Source organism: Tetrahymena thermophila, assembly GCF_000189635.1.
Source record: "Tetrahymena thermophila SB210 genomic scaffold scf_8254731, whole genome shotgun sequence".
NCBI classification, from domain to species: Eukaryota; Ciliophora; class Oligohymenophorea; order Hymenostomatida; family Tetrahymenidae; genus Tetrahymena; species Tetrahymena thermophila.
Genome location: NW_002476495.1, coordinates 329,071 through 348,633, shown reverse-complemented (window position 1 = coordinate 348,633; position 19,563 = coordinate 329,071). Strand labels below are relative to the sequence as shown.

The following is a 19,563-nucleotide window of genomic DNA, read 5'->3' as shown; positions in this document are numbered from 1 at the left end:
TTATGGAAAAAAACTCATAAAATAATTGCAACCTATTTGTTGATTAACGAAATAAATGTTGAATAATAAAATAGGGCTAATGATTACTTTGATAGCTTATCAAGCTAGGGCATTATACACCTGATATATGAACTATATTTTAAAGTAGATTCAGAAGAAAAAATGAAAAGTGAAATTTTAGGACATTCATTTTTCTATGGTCTGTGTTTTATAATTTTAATCCTTGAGATATTAAGATTTAGATTAGTGTTTTATTTGTAAATGAAGAAATAAACAAATTACACAAAATTAAACAAAACCAATTTTTTTGTTAAAGTAAGTAAAATTTTAATGAAAAAATAAACTAAAGATACACAATAAAATTAAACTTTAAGTTTTTTCATAATACAAAACAATATTTGGTTTATATTAAGCATCTTTTATTCATTATTTTTTAAATATTTAACAAACAAACTTATTATTTTATGATTAATTTCAATAAAAATATTATATTATAAAAAAAATATATAAATTTATATTTATTTTATTTATTTTGCTTGCTGAAACAACACAAATCTATTGCGATCAATTTAGATTTATTTATTTTAATGAATCTTAATCTTCGATTTTAGGATAAAAATTTTATAATGGTGAAGGATTATAATTCGCAGGAGTTGATTCAGTTTGATGTCTTAGAAGCAAATTTTAAACACCTGTAATTTAAAATGTAATGAATGTTTTTATAATAAAATTAGAAGTATTTTACTTGTTAAATTTTTTGTATCTTAATGTTTAATTTAAATGCCTTATTGGTCCTTCTCATTAGGAACTATATAATCTTCATTTTCTTCAATATGAATTTTTGAATCAGAACTTTTTGCTGAATCAGATAATTGTTGAGAAATAAGGTTATTTTTTGTGTTTTACTTAGACTTAGGGTTTCCATGATATCTATCATCTATTTATTTTTTTAATATTTTAAGAATTTAAATAAAAAAATGAAAATAAATAATTACTTATGTTTCTCTCAAATACATTGACAAAAAGCTTCTTTCTTTGTTAATCATCCATATCAAGATATAATTAAAAATAAAATAAAAAATTTCAATTTATACAATTTGAAAAACTGAATTTCCTACTGTGATTAAATTAAATTTTTCTTAAAAAATCTAAACATTATTTTTTAAATATTTTGGTATAAATTTAATTTTCAAGATGATAATTTAGAGCCAAAAAAAATTAGCAAATTGGATTTAATAAAATAAAATGATGCATTTCTTAAAGAAATCTCTGAATAGGGAATAATTAAGTCTAATTAAATATTTAAAGGCATATAATTACAGTAATGTAAGAATATATTTAAAATTTTATTATATAGCATTAAAAAGCTACATTAAAAGCCTTTAATTTTGAAAAAATGGTGAAATAATAAAAATAAATGAAATCACTTTAGATAAAATTATAAGAAAGAAAGGAAACTCTTTTCAAACTGATATATTGTTGATATGATTTAAAGAGACAATTCTTCTGAAAAATCTGTTTTTATATAAGTTGATAATAGAGGCTATTGACAAAAATCATTGAGTGAAATATATCTAAGAACTATTTAATATTATGCTCTTGCAAATGGAAAGCATTTAAGCCACTATAATAGCTGATTTATAAAAACTGAACAATAAATGCAGGAAAACATCTTGCTCATAAAAATTACTTACTTATTATAAGGACTTGAAATGATAGATAAGATTTTAAAAATTATTTTAATTAATCATTATTTAAATTACTAAATATTATGTAAATTTAAATATTAAAAAGCTTAAATTAGTCTACTTGCTAAAAGATAGAAGGTTTATTATTAAATAAAAATTAAAATTTTATGAAGAGGGATTTTTTGGAGGAAAAATAATAATTTATATTAGTTAAAATTAAATTTGGCTTATAGAATTTAAAATAAAAGAAAATAATTTTTTTTGAGATAAATAAATAATTTGAGGAAAAAAGATAGATTTACATCACATTCTTCACAAAGAGCTCCAATATGACCTTCGAAACAAATGTTATTTCCATAAGTACCTCCAGGACAATTAGCAGGCAAATTATAGCAACTCTCTACAAGAACACTATCAAATTTTTTTCTCCAGTAGCCTTCATTTACAGTAACATTGTTTCCTCCTTAGCATGTAGCCCCTTCAGGACAGCTAGCACAAGGTTCAATATGAAAAGAATATGATCCTTTTGGACAAACTGCACATTCTACTAATTCATTGTAATCTTTAATTTCTTCTCCGCTTTCGCATGCCCTAAAGTTGATTAAGATATTAAAGGTATAATTATTACTAAAAGTATTTGTATCTTTATCAAGAATTTAAATTTGATCAGATTTGAATTATATATTTGCTGATGTTCCTGGTGTTCCTACAAATAGAAGTTAGTTAAATGTAAAAGACTGAGTTTTTAAGCTGTAAAATATTGTATCATCACCTCTTATAGTATATTTTGAAAAATTTGGGTTGTTTGGGTCTATTTAGACGTAAATACTATAACTTTAAATGTCTAAAAGACTTACAGGTAAAATTTTTTCATTCTTATCATTTTAAAATTCAAATGTTAAATTATTTAATGCTCCACCACTCCTAAATTAATCAATAATAACTTAATTATTTGTTTAAGTGTAATTTTAAAGATAAAGATGGCTAGGATATGAGAATGAATCACTTCCAAAATAAAAGGCTTTATTTCCTTGGAAAACTGTAGTTCCTTTTATTTTAGGAGAAATATTGTTATATAATATTCCACCTCCTACTTTAGCATTATTTTTTAAGATTTTAGAGTCATTTATAACTATTGACTAAACTAGTGAATTAGATATTTAAGATGTAATATACATACCACCACCTCTGCCATTTTTTGATACATTATTTGAGATCGTACACTAGTTTAAAGTAAGCTTAAATTTCTAAAAAAATTATATTTAATATTTAATTATGAATTTAAAAAGAATTACATCACTAGTTAAAGCGCTAAAATAAAGTGCGCCACCATCATAAGAAGCTGAGTTTTAGTCTAAAATCAAAGAATTCCATTAGTTATTACCTGTAAAGCTTTTCACAAAGATTGCACCACCAAAATTAGACTAAATTAAAAGAAAAAAAAATAGTTATTAATTAATTTTTGATTACTTTAAAAGAATTTAATTTACTTATGAAAGACTGATAGTGGAAGAATCAGCATTCATTGAACTATTAGTTATTTAAATAATTCCATTACAATTAGAAGTACATATTATTTAAGATATTAAACTATTGTTGCTTATATTAAGAGTTGAACCATCTACTTCAATTAGAGAGAAAGATTGTTGGCTTGGAGTATAGGTAGGTACTAATGATTAAATAAATCTAGAGCCTGAAACATACTGCTTAACATTTATAATTTAAGTGTTTATCAAATTTAAAGTAGATCCCTTAGATATTTAGAAAGCGTTTTAATAAAATACACTATTTTATATAACAACTGTATCTAATGTTATTTAAGAGTTTACTGCAGTCACAAATAAGGAGTAAGTTGAATCTGAACTTTTAATTGTGAAGTTAGAAATTCCACAATTTTTAATAGTAGCCACTCCGTTTAGAATATTTAGAAGAGAAGTTTATTACATTTGCATTGATTAATAAAGAGTATAAGCTGCTGAACTACTTGGAGCAACACTATCTAATCCTATACTTTTTATGTTTTATAGCTGAATGTTGGCATAATATGTTTCAATAAAAGAATTATCTTAGACTCCATACATGTTTAAAATAGATCCACCATCAAATGTTATTTAATTTAAATTTGTTATTTAAATGTTTCCTTGCTACCTATAAATAAAGATAAAAAAATAAATATTAATATGTGCTTTAATCTAATAATTAAATAAAATCAAAAATTTAAAAGATAAAATAATTAATATCTTTTTTGATTTTATGTACTAGTTTAATGTTTTAAATTTTTTAAAAAATTTTATTTAAATCATTTTGATAGTTTTTATAAAATAATAATAATAATTTTACTCAAAACCTATAATTGCGGCACCCATATATAGTGTAAAGATATTTTTAAATATGCAATTATTGCAAGAAAAGATGAGTTAGACTCCGACATTATCAATATAAAAAGCACCACCATCTAAAAACGCATAACCTTCAGTAAAATTAGTGGATTATATATTTACATTAGTTGGATTTCCTACAGATTTTAAATACATGAAGGAACCTTTAAAAGCTGTTGCCTATGTAAAGTTTGATTATTATATATTCAAGTTAGAAGTCTTAATATGAATCATTCCACCTTTTTAAAGAAATAAGTTTCCTTTAGGTTAAGCTACAAATGATGAATTCTAAAAGGAGGAGGCATTTATAGTTACATTATTTCCAAAACAGTTGATAAAGTTGTAATGAGAATTACTATACGTGTTTAGAAATTTAGAATTTTATATTGTATTATTACCTAATTAGTTTTCTATCCATAGAGCAGATGCTGAATAGACTGATGGAAAAGAGTTAATATATAAATTATTATTTGAAAATACAATATTATCAAATATTAAATTCAGATAAAGCACTGATGTTACTTGAATTGGGCTTGCATTAGTATTAAATGAAGGTTGGTTAAGATTAAGATTTTAAAATTGACCTGCTTTAAAAGATATTTATGAATTTTAAGTTTAAGTGTTTTTAATTAATATTAATGGCTAATCGAGAGAATTTTTGTACGAAACTTAGATCTAATTTATATTAGCATTTGAAACTTCATATAATTAGAAGCACGATGGAATATTATTAGATTAAGGTATTGTAGGTTGAAATGTTACATCATTTACAAAATTAATAGTTGTAAAAGAAAGAGAATTTATTGAAGTCACATTTGCAAATTAAAATGAATATTCATTGTTAATATCAACTTAAGTTGCAGTCACAGTATCAACATTAAATAAAGAGATATATGTTGCTTACTGTAATTTAGAAATTTATTGAATAGTATTTTTTTAAAAATTTAATCCATTTAACTAAATGGCGTTAATCGGTTGCTATTAAAATGTGTAATAAAAAACAGTAGGTTAAATATTTGCAAATTAATTATTAGTAATTGTTATTGTATTTAAATCTCCTACTTTAACATTAGTATCAACAACTTACAAACTCTAAAAAATTAATTTGTTACAAAAAGTATTGCCTAATATTTGTAAAGAATTCACAGTAATTTTGCTTCCCTAGAACAAGGCTGAAGTTATTATTCCTGAAGACCAATTTAAAGCACATTTATTATTTTAAATAATTGAATTAGTTAGAGAAATAGAAGAACCTTATGTTTGTGTTATAATAGAAAAGTTATCTCCTAATGTACATCCTGATAAAGTCAAACTGTCCATAGAAATCTAAAATTTAATAAAAAAAAGTTGAATTATAATTTTAAAATATGAAATTGATTACTTAATATCCATTTGATAAAATAATTTGGTTGTTATTAGTAAAATCTAAGTTTTGAATACTCATTGTTTTAATCGTAAAAGGTAAAGGAGAAGCAGCTGTGTTATTTGCAATTATATTATAACAATTTTAATTTTTTGATACTGAGTTTGTGTCAGTCGCTATTTAAATTGAGTTTAATGATATACTCTACGTATTTTAAAATACTAAACCACAATTAGGGTATTATTAAGTTATTAAAAAATTAAATTCGGTGTTAGAGATTTATATACTCTAATATTAATTAAATACTATTTAACTTTAGTATGATATAACACTTGTTTAACTGGATGAACTTTAGAATTTTAAAGATGTGATAGAACTCATATCGAAGTTAAAGTAGTTAGTTGGTATTGTTGCTGCTGTAATATCGATTTCTAATGAAATTTGTGTTAAAAGAGGTTAAATAACTTAATAATATTTTGCCTATTTAATTTAAAAAGTATGATTTTTAATAAATAGAATATTTATTTTAAGTATTTTAATAGATAAATATAAAAGTTTTTAAAGAGATATAAAAAAAACAAAAAATGTAAAAAAATAAAAAATAAATAAATCTTTTTCATTGATTTATGTATTTCCTAAAAAAATTAAAATTAAAACCTTGCTTATTTTTTATCAATAAATTTAACTTCAAAGATAAATTATAGCAATTCGCATTATCAATTTAGCAAATATTTATGTACAAAAGATAAATTAAAGTAAAATTAATTATATTTTTAAAATTAAAATTTATAAGGTTAAAAAGTGAATTTACTTATAATAAGGAAACCATTATACTAGAACCTGTTTAGTAAGAATTGTTTGCTCCTCCATAACTAAGAGTGTATTAGTTAGATTAGGTTTACTCAGAAATAGATACTTTAAAGGAGCAGTTTTAGCAATTACTTGGAGATGATAAGCAGTTTTATAAAGGGTAAAACATATTACTATACTTATATTAAATCCATAAAGTTTAGTCAGTAAGTAAATCAACATAAAGTGGAGCATCTTAGAATTAACCACTTGATATGGTTAAAATTAATTCAATTATTTTATTATTTTAATTGAATTAAAAGATATAGACATTATTGCTTTATTTACCTCCTACTACTAAAATATTTTAACTCTATGAATTTAACATAAAACTAAAAGATTTAATAAAAAGTGTTGCTTCTTTATTTAATTAGATAGCTTAAGTAGTATAAGTTTATAAATCATAATAAACTAAACTTTGATCTTAACAGCTTAAAATAAGAACATATTCTGTTTAAGTTAGTTAAAATTCCTCAGCCATTTGAGGTTAACTGCAGTTATCTATTTTAAAAATAAGTTATTAAATAGTTGAATTTATAAATAGTTTACTTATTTATGAAGGAGTAGAAGAATTTTTATTTGCTAAAATAATGTCAGCTATTTTCCAAATTACAAGTTACCCTTATGAATTAATAGCATAGATATTATTTTAAGCAGATACAATCAATATGCTATTTTAATCTAAAGCAGTGTCTGAGCTAAAAGAATATGAAGTATCTCCATCCTAAATTAGCAAAAATGAATTTGGTTTAGTTGTATCATATATAATTATATAATAATGAGAATTATAATAGAAGGGATCCAATTTTATGCCATTCCAACTTTAAACTTCTTATATTTTAGAGAGCTATTTTAATTAAAGAATAAGTTAATCAACCAATTTTTATTGAGCAAACATACTTAAGTAGATAAATTGTTTTGATTTATAATAACAATATATGGATTATTGCTGCTGTCTTGCGCTTTGACTAGTATGACTTACTATTAATTTTTGACTTGATATAAACTACTGTTGTTATCGTATATAGTTAACTATGAAGGTAAATATATTTGCTTAGATTGGCTTTAAATATTACTTGATCTAATGTATAATTTAAATTAATTTTGCTCAGAAAATAATCCATAGTAGACAATAGAATTGGATTCATAAATAAACTGCCTATAACCTATTTTTGTATCAAAGACTAATTTTTAAAAATAATTTTAATATTTTATTAAGTGAGACTCTTTAAAATTACACATATTATTTGAGATTAAAGCAGGGTTTGACTACTGAATCAAAGATATTCTATTATACTAACTCGAAGTATCTTAGCTAACTACAATAAAATGATAGCTATCATAATATGCTTATGTAATTTTTTATTTGTTATCTTGAAAAAGTTAAGTCTAAGCTTAATTTGCAGCAAAGTACAAAGATGATTGAGTAATTGAAAGTGAGACAGTAAATAATTGACTATTACTTACAATATATATTTAAGTGTCATCCAAAGAAAATATCTAAGTAATTAATCCTTATTATACTATTGGTAAATACCAAAATTAATTTAAATCCAATTATTTTAAAGGTCATTTTTAACAAGAAATAAATAATTAATCAAATACAAAATTTGGAATTTACTTTGATAGGTTCCTTACGCAATAATATCTAATTAAGAGTCTTTAATTAAAAATGAGGATATTAAGTTTGTCCCAATAGTTGAATAAAAAATGAAATCCTGAGAAAACTCTTTTGCAAAAACTTAATATTATTGAGTAGATGAAGAGGTAAATGAAGCTTTTTTAAATTATTAAATATAAGTTATTTATTACTTTTTAAAAAAATAATGGTAACTTACTTTCTGATATTATTTTCTATGAGATCGGTTTATAGTTATTTTATGGATCTACTATCCATCCATAGAGATACTTATTAGTTGACGTAACAATTACTTGAGCTCCAAGTTAAAGCACATACAATTAAGATTGATATTATACTAAATTTAAATCTGCTTAGCTGCTTTGCAAAGTGTTAATAACTTTCATATTTACTAAATCAAAAATGTAAAGAAATTATTATCTTGCAGTTAGTATTGCTAAATTGGTTTTTGGAATGAGAGATATGTTCTGAATGTTTTCATACAGAAATACGTTTACTGCCTTAAAAGTGTATATATCAGCCACAATTATGTTATTTTAGTTTGTGATCAGAAATTAGTTTGTCTATTAAACATAAATTAATTGCAAAATGACGTAAGATGCTTTTTTTAAATAAAAATAATGTAGCGTTAGTTTATTCATTTAGATAATTGCTTTTTAATTGAATTCATCAAAAAGAGCTTTCTAATTTTAATTTGGATTTTTACGCTAAGTTATCTAGATGATTGAACCAGAAGGGGTAGTCATGTCGATAAAATAAACTATGCTATTATCTTGACTTTGTTATTATAGAGTGTTTACTACCATGATATTAGTATTAGGAATCTTCACTATGTTTTGAACATACTATCCCTAATCTAATCTGGGAACTATAGTATAATAGAAAGAAATAAAATAGGTGATATAGAAGTATATAATTTACTGTGCTGAGATAAAAGAGTCGGACATTACATATCCGCGAGAGCTATCTATAGTAAAATAGATATGAATACTAACTTTTATAAATATTTCAATCCTTTGCTTTATTTATGGATTATTTGAAAAGAAAGCTCTATCATTTTTCAATTTACTTACCTAAAATTTTAATTTCTTAATATTGTTTAAATTTTTTGGCTTTTTAAATTATCATAAAGTAATTTAAAATCAATTATATAATTATTTTGATTCCTAATTTCTATTGAAGATTCTATTTTTTTTATGTTTTCTTTTACCCAACTTTTTAATTACAATAAGTGGAAAGAAAGACCTAAATAAAAATTTATTGTGAAAAAAAAGGTCTATTGAATTGAAAATCCTTCTTTTGTATTTTAATTATCAAAACAAAAAGTGATAACTTTATTTATTAATTAACTTAAGATTTGCTTTTTTATGAAGATTGCTTCTATCTTTTAGAAAATAAATATTCAATTTTTTGTCTTTTTTACAGATTTATTTTTATTCAATTCAATTATTTCTTGGATATTTTTCACACATAAATTTTGGTGGTGTATGCTTTCTAATATTAGATGAAATCAAAATTATAAAGAAATATTTAAATAACTTATAAAAAAACGTATATTCTTTTTGTTTTTATTAAATTATTTTTTTTTCTAAATTAAATTACCAAAAAACCATCAAAATTTATTGTAGATTTAAGATATAATTTAGTTATTATATTAAATTTATAAAATTTATAATCAAAAAAGTGTTAAGAATTAAAGTCTATATTTAAAGATAACAAATTATATTTATTATCCTTCTTCTAAATATTATCAAACAAAAAATGAAAGAATATTCAATAATGAATCTAATATAAATTAATAATTAATTTATGATTGGTATAAACATTTCATATTTTTTATTTAGATCAATTAAGAAAATTGAATATGATGCTTTATAATTTATTTTGAATTTAGTGTTTTTACTTGATTATGATAATTTGTAAATAATTTGGGGATTTTACCTTTTTTTAACAAATACTATCCCTACCACAAATATTAACTCAACTTTGTATATCAATTCATAATATTTTAATTCGAACTAAGTTTTTTTTTATAATCCAATCAGAATGTGACATACTTTAACTAGTGTTAAGAAAAACAAAACACATTATTTCTCTTAATTATTATATAAATTATTTTAATAAATTAATTTTACAAAAAATTCTGACTTTTTAGAATAATTATCAATAAAAATTTAGAAATAAATATTTTCAAGTAGTTTGATTTTTAATAATAATTTATTGAATATTTTAAATAATTCATTTGCTTAATTTAGTAAAGTTGAAAAATAATTTTTTCTTGATTAATTTTTCTTATTTGAATTTTTATATTAACAAATTAATATTTATATTATGCTTTTGAATATTGGAATATTATTTTGGCATAAAATGTAAATTAAATTCTAAATATATTACTTTTTGAAGATATTTTATCAAAATTATAAATCATTTTTGTGTAATTAATAATTTTATTTATATAAGTAAAATAAAAGTTTAATATGTATTTTTTTAGATTGTCATTAATTAACTTTTTATATTGAAAAACCATCTATTTCAAAAATACTAAGACAAGGAGAGTTGGGTACCTCATTATTCTAAAAAATATTTCTGTTCTATTAATTTGGTGTAACTTTTGCGAAGTGTTCTTTTATTTAATAACATATTTAAAATTAAAAAAATTAAAATTATTTACATTCTAAAGTTTAAAAGTTGTTTGTTTTCACACTATTCAAAGCTTAATCTACATCTTGCTCAAGTATAAAAGAATTTTTTTCAGATTCTTAATCTTATTTTCTTAATTCAGGAATTTAGTAAGGAGTTTAAATTTTAGCTTAGCTTTTATCAACAAAAATATCTTTATGACATAGCACTTTATTAAAGATGAAAAAAATAAATAGTAATTCAATATAGAAAACTTTACTTAATCTTTATTCTAGTAGATTTAAAAAAAACTGCTTTTTCTCGTTTTAATTCATTTATAAGTATCTTTAAAATGCCATTTAAACTTTAGCTTTTATTTCAGGATTACAAGTATTCTATTTTGGATTGGTTTTTTGTTCATATTTTTTCAAAATATGAATTTTGCTAGCAAGAAAGCTTAATATGTTTTTAAAGGATTATTTCAACAATTGATAGTAGTTATTAATAATTTATTTCAGCATATTAAAAATAAAGATAGAGTTTATTAAAATAATTATTCCTAAAGCAGTGTAGTAAAAATAAGGGAATGGATTTTGATAAATAAAAATTCCAAATAAAACTGTTATAGCACAGACATTCGTTGAGTTTATATCAACTTAGTTTATATCTTCTTCTTTGTACGGTTTAATAATCATTGAAGAAATCCCATACAATGATATTGCTAAAAATACTAGTATGCCTTTTATGACTATCTATTATGAATAAAAGTTTAATGATAATATTATAGCAAGTTTTTCTGCCATCTTAATAAATTCCCAATAGTATGCATGATCTTAATATTCGTTGTAAAGAAATCCATATTTAAGCTTTATATTAGGATTAGATAACTAATTTTAATTCCTTTTAATTGAAATGAATAAAACAAAAGGAAGCAAGAAAATCCAAATTAACATTAGAGGTAAAATTACTAAAAGGATATATTTAATATGCTAGTCTGTATAACATTCATAGGATACATTAGAGAGAATGTAACTTGTATCTCCTATTCTTCGGCATGACAATAATGCAATTATTTAAGCTACTAAATCAGGCTAAACATAAATAATTAAAAATATAGAAGCTGTTGAAAGTACATAATATGGGAATTTTTCATTTTTGCTCTTAACTATATGATAAATGAATAAACCTAAGCAGAAAATAAGTAAATAAATAATAGGTATGATCTAAGAAAAAATCATTCTATAGTAAATAATCGGAATCTCAGTATTAATTTTAACAAGCATACAGTCTACTGAGCTCATAGTTTACTTGATAGGTTATCCTACAGATTATGGAAACTCAAATATACCTTTATACATTAAAATAATTAGTGATCAAATTAATAAAAATTTTTATAATTTACCTGATGGAATCGTTAAATTAAAAGTAGCAATAGAACTAACAATCTAAAAGTAATTAGTAAACATTTTAATATAAATACTTTATTTCATTTAGTCATTCAAATTAGTAAGGTTTAATCTCCTATTTTGACTTTTTGATTTGGGTCTATTTTTAAAAAAAGTATGTAATCCTTTTGAAAAAGATATTGATTTCAATCTTTATGAGTTTTCAATTTCACTTTTTTTTCTATTTTACATTTTCTTAATTGTATTCTTCATTATATTATTTTAAATAGCTTCTATTTTTAAATAGTTGATATTGCCTCTAATTGCAATCATCATAGAAAATAATGTCCAAGAAGTTAAACCTAAAATAATCCATGTATTATTTTGCATCTTTTCACATTCTGCACAAGAATACTTAGCTGATTTTGCGAATACTTTTTACCAAATTTTACCATAAATCTTTTAATAAATTTCAAATAAATAAAAAATTTTCATACAAATTGATTTAAAAATAATCTAAAATGATTACATCACATTCTTCACATAGTGCACCTATATGGCCTTAATAGCATACAGAATTCCCAAAAGACCCACCAACACAATTCGATTCTTAATTTTCGCAATCTATTATAATTACACTATCTTCTGATTTTCTCCAATACCCATACTAAACTTCTATCTTATCTCCACCTAAACATATACCTCCTGTTGGGCAATTTTGGCAAGGTTAAACATCAAAAGAATAAGTATTGTTTTAGCAAATATCGCACTGTACCAGACTATTATATTCTTTTATTTATTCTCCTGATATGCATTTTCTAAAATTTATTACAAAATCAAATGTATAATTTTATTCAAATTAGTTTGTCAATTCATTTAAAATAAATATTTAATCGCTAAAGAATTGAATTTTAAAAGATGATCCAGGAGTACCAACAATATTTAATTAAGAAAAAGTAAAGGTTTATGATGAAATATTATAATAAGCTTATTAGTCTCCGCTTATTTCATAGCTGTCTTTGTTTTATGTGTTTGGATTTATTTTTACTTAAACACTGTAAGTCTAATATTCTTGCTTATTTATTGGAAATATAACTTCATTATCAGAATTCATCATCTTAAAGCTTATGTTATTTATTACATCTCCACTCCTAAAATCATTAATTTCTAAATGATCATCATATTATTTTGCATTATATTTAGAAATTAATTATTCAATATTAGCAAGGTCTAGCTTACTTGCGTAAGAAATTTTGTCACTGCCAAATATTTTAGCAAAATTATTTTTAAATATTGAGCTATTTACTTACAAAGATATATTTTATTCATATATCGCTGCTCCAATTTAAGCTATATTATTTATAAAATTGGAGTTATTAATATTAAAATTTATAAACTGGGGATTTATATTCTAAGAAATAGCATATATTGCTCCTCCTCTACCATTTAATGAAGTGTTATTGAAAAATTATGCTGAATCAATATTTAAGCTAAGTTACTGTTTAAATAATTAAAAAATAAATAATTAGGTTTGTATAATAACTCTTAATAATTTTACATTTTCATCATTAAATTATATGTAAGCAACTCCTCCATTATACTAAGATTAACAATTTTAAAATTTAGAATTTATAATTTAATTTGTTCCAAATAATCCAGTAATGAAAAATGCTCCACCATATTAGCTCTTTATTAAATATTTTTAAAAATGAATAAAAGTTAATAATAAATAATTACTGTTATTTAATAAAATGAGGAGTTTGAGATTTTGATATTGCCATTTAACATTTAAAGTAAACCACCATTACAACTAGTGCAACTTAACATAGAAAAACTAGAATTATTTTAGATTTAAATAAAAGCACCAGAAGCAACTAAAATAGAATATTAGTTTAAGTTTGGTATTAATTATAAATCATTTGATAGCATTTATGTTTGTTGATATTATTAAATTTTTTAAAATAAAATATTATCTAGAATAAGCTTTCCTCCATTTAACTGAACCATATTTTTTGTATATTCACAATTAGATATATATGTTGAAGATATTGTTATTGTTGAGTTTTCAGATTAAATAATTAATGGAATCGATGATTATTAATTGGTAATACTTAAATTACTGATATTACAGTTATTAATATAAAGGACTGAAAATGAAGAATAAATAATAGTAGACTATTATTAATTCTATTTTGCTTAGTAAATAAGGAAAGGTAGTTCGCTTGACTAAAATTGTTAATATGTTACTTAACTTATATCAATCATTTAAATTTAGCTATTAGCTGCTTAAATAAAGTAATTATCTAAAATACCTTATATTGTTTATATGATTCCACCATTGAATGTAATATTATTTGTACCATTTTTCTAATTTTACTACCTATATCAATAATGTAAATAATTTATTAAAAAAATTTTTAAATATTTAAGTAAATAAGTTACAATATTTTTATTGAAGAAGACAATTAGCTTAAAGAAAAAATATTTCTAAATTCGCAATCAATACATGAAAAATTTAGTAAATTATTTATTGGATTTAAGTACATTGCTCCTCCATCAATTTAGCTATATCCCTCTGTAAATTTTGTAGAATTGATAAGTATATTAAGATTCTATCCAAATGACTAAAAGTAAAGAAAAGAACCCATTATTGCTGTTGATTATTTGAATTAAGTATTAGTTATTATGACAGAGTTAATAATCGCGTTGATCATTCCTCCCAATTAAGTAAATAATTTGTTATACTAGTTATCATATAAGTTTATTTCTGAGAAAGTTGAATTCTAAAATTTGCATTATTATATAATTAAACTATCAGTTTAAATATGAATATTATTATAGATAGAGTTACTGTAATTATTTTCAAATGTACCATTAAATATGATTGATTAACCTACAAAATTTTCAAACCACAAACCTGTAGTTGAGTAAGTTAATGAATATTATAAGCTTATTAAAGAATTGTTAACAAAATAACTATTTTAAATGTCTAAATTTATTTAATAACTACCAATAATCTAAAGTGGGTTTACAAATGTATTCATTTAAGTTTAATTTAAAATTAAGTTTGTAAATTATGCGTTTGATATATTAACTTATGATTATTTATAATTATAATTGCTTATTAAAAACAATGAATTATCTTATGCTTTTTTATAGTTAACTTAAACTGTATCAAATAGAACAATAGCAGCTTCATTTATTTATAAGCATCCTTATGTTTATTAATTATTAAGTTAATTTAAAAAGAACTGGTTATTAGTACAATTAAAATTATTAACACTTATTAATTATGACTCATCAAAAGCTCCTAGTTAAATATCAAAGTGATCTAAAAAATTAACATTTTCTATTGAAATATTTTAGATTTTATTTGTCTGAATAAGCGAAGCTCCTTTTAAATCTCTTTACGATTAAGTGAAAAGAGAATTATTATAAAAACTGGAATTTTTAAGTATCAATTAATGAGATGGATCTGATAGAATAGAGTAAAAGGAATTAAATAAAAGATAGGTAGTCCTTGTAAGAAATTTATTGTTTATTAAAGAAATATTTAAAAAAGAAAAGGTTTGACTTAAGTGCTTGATAGAGGTTATTGCTTAAAAAATATTTTTATTGCAAAAAGTATTATTTTATATAAAAACAGATGAAACTGTGTAATGACCAGCACTAAACAAAGCAGTAGGGTTCTAAAAAATAGAATTAGCTTGTGAACAATAGTTATTTTCCAAAACAATATTTTAGATAATCGCTTAAACATCAGTGTTCTGTTATAAAATACTAAACTAATCTCCGAATTAGCAATTTAATAATGAAAAATTAGCAATACTAATCTAATAAAAAAGATGTATAATTAATAATGATTAAAATAAAATTAATTTTACTTAATTCGTATTTAGTGTAGAAAAAATGAAATAATTATTTGCAAAGTTTTCTGAAGTTATTGTATAATTTTGTACTTAAACATAAGTATTGCTTATTTCAATACTTTAACAAGAAATTAAAGGATTTTTGTAGGCTCTTAGCTAAATGTTATTTATTTGGACTACATTTTTAATATTAGAAAACTCTAACCCACATGTATTTTTATCAGTATCTAAAAACATTATTTGAATATTTAGTAAGTTTACTGAATTGTAATCTTCAAAGATAAGAGAGTTTGAATATACAATTGTTGCTAGTTATTAATCAGAAACACTTGATATAGTTAATGAGATTAAGGACTTAAAGCTAAAATTTGTGAGTTAAGATATTAAATAAAATGAATTATTAGGATTAATTTGAATAAATACTTAAATATTATTGACAGCTTTTATTATACTTTTGTAAAATTATGCCTTTTAATTAAAAAATTGAATGAATATGAAAAATTAAAAATACTAAATAAAGAAAATTTACATTTAAGATAGTCTAAAAATAATTTTATGAAGTTGTATAGGAACTTAAAGAGCTACCTTATCCATAGCTACCATATTTATCTAATTAATTTGTTATATTGAAATAATAATTCTATGAACATTAAGTACATACTGTAGGATCATCTATACAACCATCAATCGGATAAAATGTAAAACTGTACTTATACTGTATCCAAAGAATATTATTTTTTAATAATTCTACATGAAATAAATAATCAGTCAGTTAACCTTAATAAATTGATAAATGGTAGACAAAAGTATTTGAATTGCTATTATATTTATATAAGTATACAATACTGCCAATATAATCTGGAAGAACAACCATTTAAATACTGTTAAAGGCTCTTATAGATATAGGAACAGAAGTTAAAGTAGTTAATAATTATTAATCTTATGTTTTTAAGTCAAAGCTATAAACTGAGTAATCATCGCAAGCAACTATCAATTTTCTAGTTATGTTGTATTAAAATATTTCTCCTATCTAACTGTTAAAGCAGTTTTCTATTTATATGTTAAAATAAAAATTTTACTACTTCATTATAAATTCAAAAATTATGTTTTAATACAAGGATATTAATGAAATTTAAAAAAAATCAAAAATGTCATAAAAGTTAACAATTAAAAATAAGATATACAGAATAATATTATATAAGTGCTTTTACTTAATTAAAAAATGCAAATAAAAATATTTTATATTTTTTTTCGCTTAAACAATTTACATTTCTTTAATAGATTGATGAAATTATTTTATTTAAAAATTTTTTTTAGTATTCAACAATTTATTATTAAAATAAATTTATTCAGAAGATAATTTGTTTAATTTAAAAAAAATTATGATCATTTTATTGAAGTTATATATATTTTTGTAAAAAACCTAATTTAATCTTATAAATTGTTTTTATTACTCAACTGAAGAGAGAACTTGAAATTTAAAGTTGGAGATAGTAAGTCCCATGAATAAACACTGCCTTATTAGTCTACTCCTACTATTTCTGGATTAATTAAATCGTAGATAGAAGCAACAGCAAACGATGTATTATAATTATTTTAAGTTTAATTAGGTGAGGTAAGGACAAAAAATTAAGTAGTGTTTTAGGCATTAACTAATTAAAACAACCCATTTACTTTAGAATTTAAAATATTTTTGTTAGGAAAAGCTAAAACTATCCATATTTGATTGTTGTAATAAAATGGATCTAAACTTCTTCCAACTTAATCCCAGCTAAACGGTATAGGTTAAGGCTAATATAAATAAAATGTATTAATTTAAATATTTCTGAATAATTTTACATAATCTTTTTCATCCATCGGATAAATCTTAGTAGTAGATACATAGTCTTTATTTTAGTTTGCATTATCTCTTAGTTTTACTAAAAGACAAACATCACAGTTTTTAACTTTTAAAAAACTATTGTAATTGGAATACATTTAATAAGAAAGTTTATCATAAGATGTATGATAAAAATCTTGCAAACTATTTGTTTAAGAATAATAAATATCTTAGCCAAATATAATTGTAAGCAAACTTTAACCTTCTCCTTCAAAAATAAATCTTCTAGAAAGTTTGTCATTCCTAAAATCTTTTTTATATTATTTAATAAATAAAACCTAATTTTATAATGTTACATAGTTGATTATCAAAATCGCCAGTTTAAAAGTTAAATATAGTTGCACTATCTTTGTAGGACATATAAATTAGAGTAGTACCTTAGACATAATACCATTCATAATATGAGACAATATTATAATAAAAAGGATTGTAATCATATGGTGCTGTTATTATATTGTTTGGAAGATCGACAATTAAATTAACATAATTAATGTAGTTATTATCAGCTACAAGTAAAACAGCTTAATTATATGTATTATAATTGATATATTAAAACATTATCTAATTAATACTTGTATTAATTGATCCTGAAAATAAATCTATTTAATTTAAAAAAAAATTAGTCATTTTATAAACTTAATATAAGTACATGTGTGCATCATTTTAATATATTATCCTTTATTAAACTGTTAGATTTTTATTGCAATCAATTCATAATATTAACCTCCTACAAAAATTATGTCTTAGCCAGGAAATTTATCAAAACGGTAATAGTAACTACTATAATTAGTCTTAGCTTTAATTTTATAAAATTTAAAAAACCATACTTTAGAAAATAAATTTACTATAGTCAATGAGTCCATGATAAGTTCCAACCATAGTATTAAGATTTATACTCCATGCAATAATCCCTCCTTCATTTGAGGAAATAATAACTTAATCGGTTGAGCAAGTGAAATTGTATATTTTAGAAATATATTGATATTTAAAATAAACATCAGGATCACTTGAGTGATCTAGCGTTTTTACTATTTAAAAAGATAGTATATCTAAAATTAACAATTAATTTCTCCATCTAGTAATGATAGCATATTTTGTATTTGGAATCACAAAAAGATGAGAAGTAAATTATAAATCTAATGACATAACTGATTAAAAAGAGTATGGATCTGCTAATATTAACTTATTAGAGTTGCTTATTAAGATTTAATTAGTTAAATCTACATAATCCATAACATTTATTGTAAAATCAGCTTTTAATTTTTTAATTAACGTATAAATGTAGAATTAATATTAATTGAAATTAAATACGTCTGACAACATTGATAATTTATCTTGAAGGTGAGCTTAAATCTGTATAGTAAACAACATTTTAAGAGAAGCTAGTTTAATCAATAGTATTGATTAGTAGAGTATTTGTCATAGGAACTCTTAAAAAGCTATAAACTCCAAAATTATAATCAAATATTGGATCTTAAATATAAAAAAATGTATAAAAATATATGGCTAAAAATGATATAAATATTTACTATGATAGGATATAATATCAGGGCATTGGTTGTTTGTAGCTAATATTAATTATAGCTTCATCATTAAAATAAAGAGCATCTTTCTTTGCCAATAATTTTTGTAAATTTTCATCAAATAGTTCATTAATTTAAACTTTAAGGAGTTTTTGCTAGGTTTTTAGTGATTAGATTATTCAATCAATATGCAAAATTTATTATTTTTATAAAAAAAACAAAAATAACTCTTTTAGATTTATGTAAATTGATAAATTTTATGTATTCCTTGACATGAAAATTATAAATGAGAGCTAAAAAAATTATAAAAATTTATTTCCACATAATTGAATTAACTAAACTCATACTGTAACATAAAATCTAATTTGGTC

At 21.9% G+C, this 19,563-nt stretch overlaps 3 protein-coding genes across 3 annotated transcripts; all 3 read right to left on the bottom strand. All coding sequences in view use genetic code 6, as the record gives it.

Annotated features, from left to right (window-relative positions):
* Window positions 1-564: 564 nt before the first annotated feature.
* Window positions 565-1,050, bottom strand: TTHERM_000597629 (hypothetical protein; the record flags this gene model as incomplete). Its single annotated transcript, XM_012796435.1, has 3 exons — window positions 565-692; window positions 746-937; window positions 996-1,050. 3 exons carry the CDS (start codon window positions 1,048-1,050, stop codon window positions 565-567), a joined length of 375 nt encoding a protein of 124 aa, XP_012651889.1.
* Window positions 1,051-1,747: 697 nt separating this feature from the next.
* TTHERM_00597620 (transmembrane protein, putative) lies at window positions 1,748-9,017 on the bottom strand (the record flags this gene model as incomplete). The annotated part of the gene is made up of 13 exons (XM_001011725.2): window positions 8,839-9,017; window positions 8,624-8,785; window positions 8,117-8,518; window positions 7,900-8,055; window positions 7,517-7,801; window positions 7,179-7,462; window positions 6,828-7,125; window positions 6,241-6,779; window positions 5,448-5,909; window positions 4,029-5,392; window positions 3,179-3,836; window positions 2,984-3,112; window positions 1,748-2,935 (listed from the first exon to the last, which is right to left on the bottom strand). The coding sequence occupies exons 1-13, from the start codon at window positions 8,972-8,974 to the stop codon at window positions 1,748-1,750; spliced, it is 6,063 nt and encodes a 2,020-aa protein (XP_001011725.2). The 5' UTR covers window positions 8,975-9,017.
* A 1,395-nt stretch (window positions 9,018-10,412) lies between these two features.
* TTHERM_000596581 (transmembrane protein, putative) lies at window positions 10,413-19,322 on the bottom strand (the record flags this gene model as incomplete). The annotated part of the gene is made up of 17 exons (XM_012796434.1): window positions 10,413-10,540; window positions 10,589-10,765; window positions 10,817-11,857; window positions 11,939-12,380; window positions 12,451-13,419; window positions 13,480-13,608; window positions 13,659-14,301; window positions 14,364-15,754; window positions 15,806-16,258; window positions 16,320-16,840; window positions 17,245-17,581; window positions 17,630-17,919; window positions 17,966-18,268; window positions 18,319-18,465; window positions 18,515-18,922; window positions 18,981-19,142; window positions 19,199-19,322. 17 exons carry the CDS (start codon window positions 19,320-19,322, stop codon window positions 10,413-10,415), a joined length of 7,665 nt encoding a protein of 2,554 aa, XP_012651888.1.
* Between the last annotated feature and the right edge of the window lie 241 nt (window positions 19,323-19,563).